Raw genomic sequence first — 13,737 nt, forward strand, 5'->3', positions numbered from 1 at the left:
GACAGCTTATTTCAATGGTGACATGTGCCAGAATGCCGAGCCTGGAGAAATCAGAGTGTAGAGTGGCCCTTTGTGGGATGGGGGGGGGAGCCTTTTACTTCGGTAGAAAAGTCTTCTTAGTCAATCTTACTTTCATTCCCCGTTGACTGCGAATCAGAGCAACTTTGTACATGCATCCTGGGTTTGAGGCTCACAACCTAAAGTTTCCTTCAGAGATCTCAAGTGTTTTGAGATGTTTCGTTTCATGACTCCGAACTGTACGACTTTCCCGATCCACCAGGGAAACTGGGAAGAGATCAGGTGCAGCTTGTGGGAGCCCCTCCCAGGTCCTAGTAACTGTAACTTCATTCTGAGCATTAGAGCCTCTTGCTATCAGCTCTGTGGATCCTTGCAGGGAGTTTGCGAGCAAGGCGGGAGCGCCCCCCAATTTATAGGTGAGGATGTTTAGGCTCGAGGAATCTAGAGAACTTGAGAGGAGGCAGGTGCAGAAACGTAATGGCCAAGATGAAGCAAACATCCGTGTCAACAGCAACCTCCCAAAACCTGAGGACAAGCGTTTGCCTGTGGGCCTGGAAATGCTTTCCTTCCAAGCCTGTGTTTTGAGGTTATGAGGTGGGAGCAGGCTGCTGAGGGCTCCTTGCACAGCCAAAAAAAAAAAAAAAAAAAAAAAAAGCATGGAATGAGCTCTGGGTGGTGGTTTCTGTGTAAATAAGAAAACTGTCACTGTGGCACTTGCTATGAATAGGGGGCCCTTGCTCAGCAAAGCAAGTCTCGTCTATTACTATTAACACAGGAGTCGCCATAGACCAAAGCAGTGGAGTTGAAATTGTAATTAAATTTGCTGTCAATCACACTGCTCTAGGATACTTGATGTTTCATCAAACATTTTTAAAAACATATTCTTGCTTAATCTAGTACTTTGCCCTATTGAGGTACTTCTTTAAGGAGTCTACAGCATCTTTTTTTTTTTTAAGATTTTATTTATTTATTTGAGAGAGAGGGAGAGCGCACACGATAGAGAGTGTGAGTGCAAGAGAGAGAGAGAGAGAGAGAGAGAGAGCATGAGAGGTGGGAGGGGCAGAGGAAGAGGGAGAGGCAGACTCCCCGCTCGAACCCAGGCCAGGACCCTGGGATCATGACCTGAGCTAAAGGCAGATGCTTAACCCACTGAGCTACCCAGGCGTCTCAGCACAGCATCCAACTTTTTAACACCTTGTCCAACAGCATAGTTTCTAAGTCTGATCTCGGTCTCTTCCCCCTCGCCGTCTCTTTTCCTTACTCTTCTTCAGGAAGTGCGTACATCAAGGTTTTACCTGTCTCTCTCTCTCTTACTTTTTTTTCCTTCCCACTTTTGATTCGCACTTTTGATATGTCAGCAAATTGAGAAGTAAGTTACAGGACTTTCTGGCCTACATCATTTTTACATTGTGATGTAGACTAACTTTTCTGTGGCTCAGTTACTGCAATGATATGTATCTAATAAATTATAGAGGTTCAGGATGACATGAGGGATTGTCCCTGGAGTGTTGCCCCCGGCCCCTGGTCGCGGGTCTGAATTATTTAAGGACTCAGGTGGAAACATGTGGCCCGCCCCTTTTTCTGCTCTTCCCAGTGTCTGGGCTAGTGCAGGGATGAAGGGTTAATCTTGAACTTTTCATCGCTTTCTTTTATTTTGTGTTTTCTTCACCCTGTACTCTTAGGTTCATTACATGGGGGCCTGCAAATTTAACTAACAAAAGACAGAAGGAAAAGTGTACAATTTTATGGCTATTTTATGTGTATGGGAGTTCACAGAAGAAGGGAAACTCAAAGAAGTGGTTGGCACGGGGGCTTATATTCCATTTTAATAAAAGAAAAGGGGTTTGGGCTTCAAGGGATAATCAGCTATGGGAAAGTGACTAGGAAATGTACAAGGAAATTAATGGGAGCTAAGGGCTATTTTAGTAAGGTTTGTTTATGCAGACTACTTGGGGTGCCCGGAGTGGCTCTCTGGTGATGGGTTGCTTTCTTCTTCCTGGTATGGAAGAGGCAGGTCACCTTCACAATGGGAAATTTATGCCCTGCTTTTAGGCAGAAATAGGGAGGAGGTAAGGGAACTCTGTTATCTGTTGATTCTCAATTGCCTTCGGCTCAAAATGTCCTTATGGCAAAGTGGAATATTTTGGAGTCACATATTCTGATCCCCTTCATATCCATCTTTACTTTTCTTACTTCTGGGAGAAAAATGGTATATAGTGGATCCTTTTCTCCCCATCTGAAGGATTCAGGGTGGTTTCCTCTAACTAGGGTCGTGAAATCCCCTCCTTGTGAGCCAATGTTGATTACTTGATCATTGAAAACAAGAGTCCTTAACAGTGGTTGTCATTGCCGAATGTGATATATCGTTTATTTTTTAAATCTCCCTGCCATCACTTCTTATAAGTGTATTAAAAGTGTACTGCATCTAGAATGTAAACTGTTCCGACATATTTTATGGCTCTCATAGAGGAATCGAAACCCAGTGGTAGAGGCAAGAGCTAGAGTCTAGGATGCAGTGGGACTCGAAGAAAGCTGGATGAATAGCTCCCTTGGCCCACGTGACTATCTGCCTTAGTGAGAATGTCTGCCCCCCAAAAGGCGGAAAGGTTGGGGTGAGATCCACATTGCTCTTTCACCTTCCAGATCTCTGCTTTCACAATAACTGTCAGGATTTGTGTCCTTCGTCTCTGTGCAGAGAGAATTGCCATGAGCGTCACGGCGCCCACACCAAGGGCTGGCCTTGGCAGCACGCTTGTGCAGACATCGCTGGTAATTGGGGGTTGAATTGTTCCTTGATGAAGGTGTGTCTGAATCCTTTCCGCCTCGGGTGTCCCAGCTACATTCTCATCCAATCTCGCTCGCCTCTCTTCCCCCATCACAATGTTAGTCAACTTCCAGCTAGAAAGAGTCACTTTGGTATACGGGTCCTATGATATATGCCACTGTATTCATTCCCCTGTTACCAAAGCTAAAATGTCAACCTTTCACGTTGGCCCCGGCTAGATCTGAATATTTAAAAGAGGCTTCTTTTTAAACCTTTTTACGGTTTGCTATTTATGCTACCTCCTGCCCCAGAGATTTAGACGAAATGATCTCTCAGTTTGGTTTTCCTTCCCTGTGAAAGCCTTCCCAGCTTTAGGCGGTCTGCCACTTTTTCTTTGACATTTCCTGTACATAGTGCCGCTATTGCCCACCGATGGTCACAGAGTCCTTCTCAATAACATGGAGACAAAACGCTGTGCATAGCTGATAAATTATAAGCAGGCGCCACGTGTTCGCTTGATGGATTGTTAGAGGGAGCGCGTGTGAGTCACGGGTGTTATTTTTGGTCAAAAGAATCGTGTGAACTTTTCTCCTCTATTTTGAGTGCTTTCAAATGGACTACTTTTCTTTTCTTTTCTTTTTCTTTTTTTTTTCGTCCTTAAGGTATATGTCAAGGAATTAGGTACCCTATCAGAGCAGTCATTTTCCAGTTCCCAAAGTTATTGTTTTGGAGTTGAGGAGGCGGAAGGACTGAAAAGACTGAATAGAAAAGAAATGTGTGTTGACAAGGAACCCAGCCTGGGAAATGTGAAATTACAGTCCCCAGCTTTGAAGCGGGGTGCCTCCCCCACCCTACCCTACCGGGAGGGTCAGTTTCAAAACCGGGGTAGATTTACTAGAACCCAGCATGGAGGCTCTGTGCTCCTAATTGACCGCCATTCTGCGGCTACTATAGAAATGCCTGGCTTTATTTTGGTAGAATTCTTTTCAGCCGGCTGCAGGGTAGATAATGGTTGGCAGTCCCATCGCTGGCTCCGTAGTAAATGTTGTTTCCTGAAGCAGCCCTGTCCTCTGCTTCGCATCGCACTGGAACCTTTGATGTGTATACAGGATGCCTGCCCTGCGCTAATAGCCAAATACCTGGGAGCTCTGTCGAGGAGCTCGGTGCTTTTCAAAGTGAGGCCCAAGGACCATGCCGGGAGGTAGGCTGCTTGCTTCTGGTCCATGATAAACATAGAAACTGAGGAAGTGTTTGGAAACTTCTGTGGCAGTTTGACAGCATGATTTTATGTCTGTTGAATGTACCAAACACTTGGGGGTTTTATCCTGATGTCACTTTAAATTTATCTTTTTAAAGATTTTATTTATTTACTGAGAAAGAAAGAGACAGAACACAGAGGAGAGTGAGAAGGAGAAGCAGACTCCTTGCTGAGCAGGGAGCCCAACGTGGGACTTGATTCCACAACCCTGAGATCATGACCCGAGCCAAAGGCAGACGCTTGACTGACTGAGCCACCCAGGCGCCCAAGTTCATTTTTCTAGTAATTGATTTTCATTGTATTTTACAAAAGTTCTGCTCTGTGCCGGGTTGGAGGTAGAGAACCAGCCCTTCCCCACTGACAGATCGAGTTGTACTCGTTCACCAACTGCTTGAGGCTGGCGAGTGGACATCAGGGTCTTCCCGCTACCTGAGGGGCTCAAGCCACTGTTGATTCAAAGAGGAAAGATTGGGGCCCGGGTGGCTCAGTTGGTTAAGCATCTGCCTTCGGCTCAGCTCATGATCCCAGGGTCCTGGGATCGAGCCCCACGTTGGACTCCCAGCTCAGCAGGGAGCCTGCGTCTACCTCTTTCTCTCCCGTTTGTGTTCTCTCTGTCGCTCACTCTTTCTTTCAAATAAATAAATAAAATCTATTTTAAAAAAAGGAAAGATTAAAGGTATTGCAGATACTTTTTGGGGTGTCTTTTATTAAGTTTCCACTGGTACTCTTTTTTAAATTTTATTTTAATTTAATTCTGGTATAGTTCACATGCAGTGTTATATTAGGCTCAGGTGTGATTCCACAACTATGCATTACTCATTGCTCGTCATGGTAAGTGTCCTCTTGATCCCCTTCCCTGTCACTCTCAGAAGCATTTGTTTCTGAGCGCTCCTTCCGCTGGTTAGGAAGAGGCAGGTCCCGTGAAGGTGAATTTTGCTGTGTCTCCTGCAGAGGGGGTGCTGAGATACTGCTTCCCCTCCCCTCTTTGGGGCCGGTCTCTCCGGTCTGTGAGGGAGCGATTATGCTTGCTGAGCTAATGTCTGGGAAATGGTCTGGGGTTCCGTGGCGGGAAGGCAGAGGCAGCCCACTTGTGCTGCCATGGGCTGAGGAAGGAGAGCTGCAGATGGAGGGGAGGAACCAGGAAAGGGAAGACAAGGGTTGAATCATCACTGCACTGCGGTCCCTGAGGTCGGCCTGCTCTTGTGGCCTTGAACTGCTCTCCAAAATGGAAATCGTGTGATTTGATAAGAGAGGGAGCAAGGTGCCTTTTCCCCTAGCTGGAACGTTACCCCCCTCCCATGCACAGGGCTCACGCCAGCTCTCTCTGCTTTTTTAAGTCTTGGTTTAAACGTGGTCCTTTCCTCGGGCACATTCTGTTCCCTTTGCCCACTTTATTTTTCTCCATAGTACTCATCATCCAAGCACTGGGTCATTCTGTATTTTATAGCAGCATAAAGTAACTAATGTAATATCATCTATTCAGATGTGAGTTACAAGGGCAAGGTGTTTTGTCTGTATTGCTCACTGCTGTATCCAGACTCTAAAAACAGTGCCCAGCACATGGTAGGTGCTCAATAAATCTTTGTTGTAAAGCAAATGGATAAATAAGAAACAGTGAAGGGGCAGGATCCCAGAAGAGCCAGTTGTGTCCAAGGAGGCATTCAGCCGCGTCTACCCAACTGTTCACTGACTGGCTGAGTTGGGGCCACTGGAAGGACACAATCAAGAGGAGCTAACCGACCCTTTAACTGTCACCTACTGTATACCAAGCACTGTGGGATGTGTCCAGTGTTATTCAGTTTAGGCATCCCATCACCACAGGAGGTACGTGTGGTGAGTGACATTTATGAATGGGGAAACTCGGGAGGTTGCGGAATTCACCCACGGTCACCCAGCCTGTAAGTGGCAGAGCTGGGATTCAGCTTAGTTGATCTGATTTCCAAAAATTTCTGAAAATAGTCAGTGGGTCACAGTGTCTCTTGGGTTTTTTTGCTTTTGTAAGTGTAAGATGGGAATTAATTTGCCACATCCTTCACCAAATTTTATCTGATAAGAATGGAAATCTGAGAAAATCAGAGTACAACTATTCTAAAATATGAATTGTGCACATATGAGGTTGCAAATGGGATCACATTGTTGAGTAATACAGGGCTTGGTTAAATCCAGCCAGTGGGGATGAGTCAAGACTCTGTACCCAGCACTGGCTTTGGTGTTGGTACCTATTGTTACTATTCCATATTCTTCCCTAGGCTGAGACCACAACCTCCAGACTCAGCCTATTGTCTCTCATTTAGAAAATAGTTACGGAGCGTCTACTAGATGCTTGGGGTAGATCCATAGAGAGAACAAAGTTCCTTGCCCTTCATGGCACTTCTATTTCTGTAGGGAGAGTGAGGCAGGAAATAAGTAGTAAGTAGTAGGCCATGAAATAAATTACATGGTATTTTAAAAGGTGGCATGGGCTACAAAAGAAAAAAATAATGTAGAGGAAGGGGCTTGGAAGATTAGGGTGGAGGAGAGCAGGTTGCCGTGTTAGCTCGAGTGGTCCAGGTGGGCCCTGTTGAGACTGTGGCTTTTGCACAAAGGCCTGAAGAAGGTGAGAGGGGGAGGGAGCCAGGAGGTATTCTGGAGGGAGAGCATTCCCATGAGAGAGCATAGAACAATGCACTGGGATGGGAGCATACCTGGTATGCTTGGGGAACAACGAGGCAGTAAACCTGGGGGGAGCTGACCTGGAGTAGGGAGGAACCTGAGGGTAGAGACAACCTGATACCCCAACGGATGGGACGTGGGAGATGAGATAGAGTGCCGGTCAGGGAGGAGCCAAGCCAAGGCTGAACTTCTTTATTCTTTCACCTTCGTTCTTTTTTTAGTACCTGACATAATTGAGTATTCCCCAAAATATTAGCATTTAAAAAATTATTTTTTTTCAGGTAGGCTCCACACCCAATGTGGGGCTTGAACCCATGACCCTGAGATCAAGAGTCAAATGTACCCACTGAGCCAGCCAGGAGTGCCCCCAAAACTATTAGCCTTGAGGTCTTTGGAGTTTTGACCACTGCACTTATACCAGTCCCCTAATGCCTCTGGATTTGGGTTTCTTCAGCTATAACATGAAGGGAATCTTCAACATGATCTTAAAAATCCCCTGTACAACTATTTCTGAATGATTCCCCAAAGGCCATATTCTCATTGCTTGCTTATTTCTCTCCCTCCTTCTTTCATTCATTTATTCTCATGAGTCTTTAAAACATTTGCTGGAACACGAGCCCTTCTTGAAGCAACAGACACGGGTGCTGAGGAAGGAGAGAACGGAATCTCTGCCTTTCCGTAGCTCGCGGTCTTCTTGCTGAGGTTAGATATGAATGCAGGAAGCAAGGCGCGAACCAGAGCAAGTTGCAGCTACCAAAATACAGACAGTGCTGGATGACAAGCAGCCACGTGGCTGCATTTCCAGGCTCAGGGCACCTGGGAAAGGGGTGGGAACATGGTAAGAGGTGCTCACGTGCTCTGGGAACGGGGGGCAGTGATGCGATGAGGGGCAGCTGGCTTGAGAGGGGGAGGCTGGTCCACATGGGTCAGAGGGATCTGGGTCTGAGCAGGAGTCCTACCCTACGGAACGGATGACGTCATGAAGCCAGGACCGGCAGGTGAATGGTCCTGGTACTGAGGGACCCAGGAGACTGTTGGATTACCTCTGGACCCCGATTTCTGAAGTGGTTGCTCATTCCTCGTTCCTTCTCTGGCTGCCTCATCTTGTGATCAATATAATGGGCTTTGAGGTAGCAAAGAAAAGCTCACTAAGCCAGTTCTATTTGAAAGGGAAGAAAACTGTTTAAACAAGGAAATGAAGCTTTTTCCTGTACTGTTGGCTCAAATTTTAGAATTGAACTCTTATATCCACTTGCAAGATTTTCACTGCGGAGCTCTTAACATTTTTTTGCAAAAAGTCGAATATGACTGATTCCTCCATTACTTGTCCGTGAGCCCTCCTGGAAACAAAGAACATCCCCATGCTGAGGTTCACAGCCAACACTGCTCCCCTCCGTGCAGTTGTCGTGGTGTGATTTGCACACTTGCTGCGCTCGTGTATGCATTTATCTAATGGGCTTTGCGTGGCTCCGCTCGGCCTGGACGCCAGCCTCGGTAAGCCGAACAAAGCCCCACGTTTATCCACTCCTGCGTTTCTGATTGTATTCCATAATGTGTTGACATTTCCAGGCTAATCTTGCACAACTACTGAGAGATTCTCAGGACCGAAATAAACATCTGGGAGAAGAAATTAAAGAACTTCAGCAAAGGCTTGCAGAAGTCCAGGGCGACAATAAGGTACTGCGACTATTTAAAGGGAAAAAGCTCTGTTGTGTAATTGTGTGCTTAGAGGTTTATGGATAGCACATCAGAAAAATGTAATGCCACATTTGCTGAAAAACTTGTTATAGATTTTTACATTTGCAGTGAAAATTCACAGTTTAGCATTTCTTATCTTTATGACATTCCCTTTGTGTGTGTGCGCACGCCTATGTGCGTGTTCCTGGGTTGCGCTAAAATATTGCCACAACCCATCGTGGAAGTTTCATTATGTTCAGCTTGGTGGTGAATAACATTGCGGTTGAGGGCAAAATAAAACCCAAAATGCTATACTTTCCCCCTTCTCTACAAATAATGGATCTGTGGCTCAGATGATTTGGAATTATTCACATTCAGTTTTGAATTTTAAGTAGTCATCCTACTAATTATGTTCACATAACCAATTTATTTTATTGCTAAATTTGGCAATTTGTATGGAACATTGCTCAAAATCCACTGCGTGGTATTAATCAAACTCCCCTGTTGGCAACGTTAATTATAAAATATGAACTCATAAACTCCAAACTAAATGTGTGCTCTCTCTCTCCCAGCGGAAGCTATGAATACAAGTACAGTTGAGAAAAGGAAGAAAAACTATCGAAGTTTAATTCTGTCCCCCCACCCCCCAAAATTTTCTGTTTTGCCACAATAGATTCATTTTCAACTCCTTGCCAGAGGCAGCTTTCCCGACAGAGATGGCCATTGGAGTTTGACTCAAGAAAACTCCATGGCAGGGAGGAGGTCCTTTCTTGGGAAACGTCTTTGAAATGTTACCAAATTTTCTTGACGAATGTTGATGGCGTTCACTGTTTCTGGGAGTTGTCGGTTATTGGAAGGCGCCATTTTTAAAGCTGCTGGCTCGTAAAAAAATGCACACCAGAGTCTGGGTTATCCATAACAAAAGATCAGAAAGGATTTTCTGCTACTGCTGATTTGAGGCTCAGTCTAAGGACCAACTGGAAGGTCTTCCTACATAGCTTCTTCTCCACTTAATCTGCCTTTACATTTTTTTTAAACCTCTTGCATTTAACATATATTTGAAAAATTAGGCTTGACTTTGACTATTCTGGGTCATGAAGTAGGGGGTAGGACAGAATGCCTAAGAACGGTTCTAATTAACACTGGACAAGCTAATCAGGCGTCTGGTGTGGTTTTATGCACCATTACAAGGATTTAAATTCTGTAACCTAGGTGTTCGGTCCATAATTAAAGGCCAGACCTTCTTAGTCACTTCCTCAAGGTTTTCTAGAGAATACAATGAAGAATACAATGAGATGTGTGTAGTAGTTTCCTTTAAACTCACAAAATACTACAGTAATTTTGGAGATATAATAAATCCACAGAATGTTAGAACATTTTGAAGAAGATATGATTTTTGGATTCATGGTTCTTGATTGTCTGATTTTTCTTTGCTTATGTCTTTTTTTCTTCCTCTTAAATGAGCTACCCCTCCCTAACTTTCCGAAATATACTTCTACCTCATCTTTTGGTCGCTTTTAATTTTGTCACCTTTTAGACATGGGGTTTATTAGGACTCGACCTTTGCAACTGATATTTCAAGGAAAGAAAGGGAGGGCATGTGTGTATGTGAGTGAGTGTGTATGCATGTGTGAGTGTGTGCAGGACTGAGTGTGTGTATGTGTATGCGCGTGTCACACTAAGCACAGGTCTGGGGCTCCTTGTGTGTTGGCACAGTCTGAACTTGATTTGTTTGTGCTCTGGGTCTTTATTCCAGTAGCTGGACACATTTATCAAACTTTGTTTTCTTGCCCAAGGTTTAGAATTTAGTGACTCATATTCATGGTCTGTGAAGTAATTCGCCCGCCAAAAGGTACGGGGAAGATGTTACAATGTTCAGCAGACCCCGTATCTCAGTATCCAGCCTCTCCTCTTCAAAAAAACCGAACTGCAGTGAGCCCCAGAGAATCCATTTATTCTCATTTGCATCTATAGTTACAGGGCTGATTTATTTTCAGATCCCTGTGAGTCATAGCCACCCTCCCCCAACCCCCACCCCCGGCCGTCAACATTAGGGCCAGATTACTCATTTGATAATGACACCAGGCATCTTGGGAAACTCAGAGGCCCCTGTTCCTTGGTGTTTGGTGAAGAATGGGTTAACCCTTCATTTTTTTTTTTTTTTTTATTCATTATGTCTCTCGCTACTCCAACCTTTCTATCACCTTCCAAATCCAGTTCAACATACTTGCCATGGTGGGCTAGGCCCTCCAGTATCTGGCCCCTTACTGATTTCTCCAGCCACGTCTCTTGCCACTAGTCACCTCATGCTTCAGCACAGCAGCACTAATTTCAGCCCCTTTGCTGAGCTATACTGCCTTGTGCCTCAGGGCCTTTGCACCTGCTGTTAGCTCTGTCTGGGACACTCCTCGCCTTTCCTTCCCTCTCCAACTCCTGCTCATCTTTCAGGTCTTAGGTCAAATGTAGCCTCTTCAACTCTTAGGGGCAGGTCCTGTGCATGCCCACAGTGCTCTGGTCTTTCGCTCTGCTTAAACTTATATGGCACCCTCGTCCCCAAGAGTAAGCTCTTTGTGGGCAGAATTCCTGACTGGTGTACTACTTTATTGCTAGGAATTAGCACTCTTAGTTCCTGGTACATAAACATTACTTAATAAATCTTTCTTGAAGGAATGGAATGGAATAAATGAGTGAATGAATAAACTGAGTGAATGAAGAGAAGGAAAAGAAGAGCAAAAAGGTTCAAGAAAGAGGAAGAGGAGAACAAAAAGGGCAAAGAATACAAAAAAAGAAGCAGACTGAGAAAACAAGGTGCGGTCGTCATCAGGAACTCCATTCACGGGCCGAGAAGTAGTTTCGAAATTTGGAGAAAGGAGCTAGAAAAGCAAACTTTCATCCAAGAAAAAGCAAAACCAAAGCCAACCCCAGGTATGAGACCTTGGGAAGCCCTTGGTGGAGAGAGCAGAGTGTCTGAGGCTGAGCCTTGCTGGACTCAGGGTAAAAGCCCTGCTCAGAGGCTGCCTCAAGCCTGTGAAATTCAAGAACACTTAGTAACTGCTGTTGTTGGACTCCTGACTACCCTCCCCCCAATTCCAAACAGAAGAGCCGATGGCATCATTTTATGAGCGACTGTTAAAGCAGAAGATTTTTATCTCCAAGTTGCCATTTTAACTGATGACCCTTATCCATATTTTGGGAAGCCCAGATTCTAGATGTTAAGTACATTTAAGAAACAAGGTGATAGGAAATTACTTGCCTTGGATATTTTAAGGTAGACTAATTTTTCCATTTGTTCAGCTAGAGCCTTGTAACCCTATGTGCCATAAAGCATTTTCAAACAGCCTCTTGAAAGATTTGTTGCCACCTTGGCTTGCAAGCAGCTTAGCCCTCCCATGGGGTTGGGAGGTTGGGGGGTTTTCTGTGATAGGGTGGGGGTCTCATGATCAAACACCACCTGCCATCTCTTTGAACTGTGCCCAAGAATTTCTCGGAGTTCTTGGGTAGACACAAACCCCCAGTCCAAGCTAGAAGAGAGGCATGAGAAGGGAAACTTACCAGGCACCCTCCATTTCCTTGATAATTATAGTTCTGAAAGGTTAATGAGGAGAGAGGAGGCACATGGGGAAGGGAGGACTCATATCTCCACAAATCACCCTGGGAAAAGCTTTTCATGGGTGGTAGATTGCCCTGGGCTCTCAGGGTGTCAGTCTATGAGGAATAAGGACCAGTTATAGGGAAAGACCCAGACAACGTGGGGCCTCAAGTTTAAAAAGAGCCCGCTAAGAGAAGTACAGCTTTCCTTCCTGCCCTAGAGGATTGCCTGCTCCTTTTCTGGGCATTAAAAGAGTGGATTTTGGGAAGGAGGACCAGGAGAAAGAAGGGGTTCCCTGAGAATTTAAGGATTAGTAAGAGTCAATCAACAAAACTAGCAGAACACACTTGGATCAGGTAGCCAGAGGTGAGCTGGTAGACCAGCTCTCCGAAAGAGGAAGGCTGGCTAAAGAAAGAGGAAGGCTGGCTGATAGTGCTTTGCTGATTTCCATAACAAATCATGAGGGCACCAATGTGAAGGCACGGAGCTGGGAGCTGGAAAGATTGGCACTCCAGGAAAGGCCAGCTCCAGCCTTGCCAATGTCAAGTGGTATAGAGAAATATAGTCCAAGAGGTCCAACTTTGGAAATTGTTAGACCCAGAGTTTTAGTCTAGCTCTGCCAGTGGTTGTTTTATGGCCTTGAGCAAGTCAGTTTTCTCTCCAGGCCTCCACTTCCTCATCTGGAAAATGGGAGCAATCATACCTCACATAGAATTGTTGTCAGGTTTTATCATTTATTCATCCACACAAAACTGGGGACTTGCTACATAGTGCTTAATGTTCCAGGAGCTGTGGACACACCAAGGAATAAGAAAGATAGGTTCCCATTCTCATAGAGCTAATATTCTAGCTGGGGAGACATACAGTAAGAAAATAAAATACATAAGATCATCAGACAGTGGTTAGTGCTGGGAAGAAAAGAAAGCGGAACAAGGAGATTTAACAATGGGGTGTGTGTTTGTGCAATACTCAGTGTTTGTAAAGGGTGTAGCATAATGCCTGGCACCCAGTAAGTGTTCCATGAAGGGTAAGTGTTGCTCGTATCTTAGCATGACCTGGGGCCAGATTGGCTTAGAATTCTCTTGTGCAAGTATCCTACCAGGAAACTCAGTCTTCCTTCCTGTTGATCAACTGTTTTCCAGTGAACTGGGTATGTGCCTCCCACTAGAGACAGAAATTGTGGTGAGAAACCTGGCCTCTGGAAGATGGATCCCCCAAACTCAGCACTCCTTATAACCCCCCCCCCCCCCGAGACTTCACCAGCACCAAGCGTGCTTGCTTGGTACAGAGCTCCTGGAAGCTTCCTTGCACTTTGCATGCCCCTTGTAGAATAAGCACCTAATAGAGGATGCCAGGAACAGGAACTCATGTTCCATTGAGACAGCCAGAACTTGGTTTTCTTGTCCGTTCGCTTTTGTTCTTCTTCATGTGACAGATTATGGCACTTTATTGCAGAAGGACAATAATGCAACACCAGGTATTCGAAAGCAAGGAAGCTCAGGTGGACAGCGGCTCCTCCCAGTGTCCTGCATCCGCATTTCCTGGGCCCCCGCTGGCCAATTTAAATGTAGCTGTGTGTGATGTTGCATAAACACGGGGTTTTGCCCTTAATAATGAGCTTTATGTTACACCAGCTGATGGTCTTTAAGCACCTCTGTTTTATCTGGCGTTGGCACCATAAAATGATAGAGCCCTTCTGTGAACATACCTCTATTGACGTGGGACTTTTGGATGGATTCGGAGAGGAAACCAATTAAGTCAAAGCTGCGAGCCCATAAA

At 45.2% G+C, this 13,737-nt stretch overlaps 1 protein-coding gene across 1 annotated transcript in view; it reads left to right on the plus strand.

The window, feature by feature from the left end:
* CCDC149 (coiled-coil domain containing 149) overlaps window positions 1-13,737 on the plus strand; it is a 97,066-nt gene that overhangs the window by 42,677 nt on the left and 40,652 nt on the right. Inside the window, exon 4 of the mRNA XM_040625214.1 lies at window positions 8,262-8,369. Within this exon, the coding sequence (XP_040481148.1) occupies window positions 8,262-8,369 (108 nt within the window). The remainder of the gene's footprint in view (window positions 1-8,261; window positions 8,370-13,737) is intronic.

Source organism: Ursus maritimus, unplaced genomic scaffold (assembly GCF_017311325.1).
Source record: "Ursus maritimus isolate PB19 unplaced genomic scaffold, ASM1731132v1 scaffold_8, whole genome shotgun sequence".
Lineage (NCBI taxonomy): Eukaryota > Metazoa > Chordata > Mammalia > Carnivora > Ursidae > Ursus > Ursus maritimus.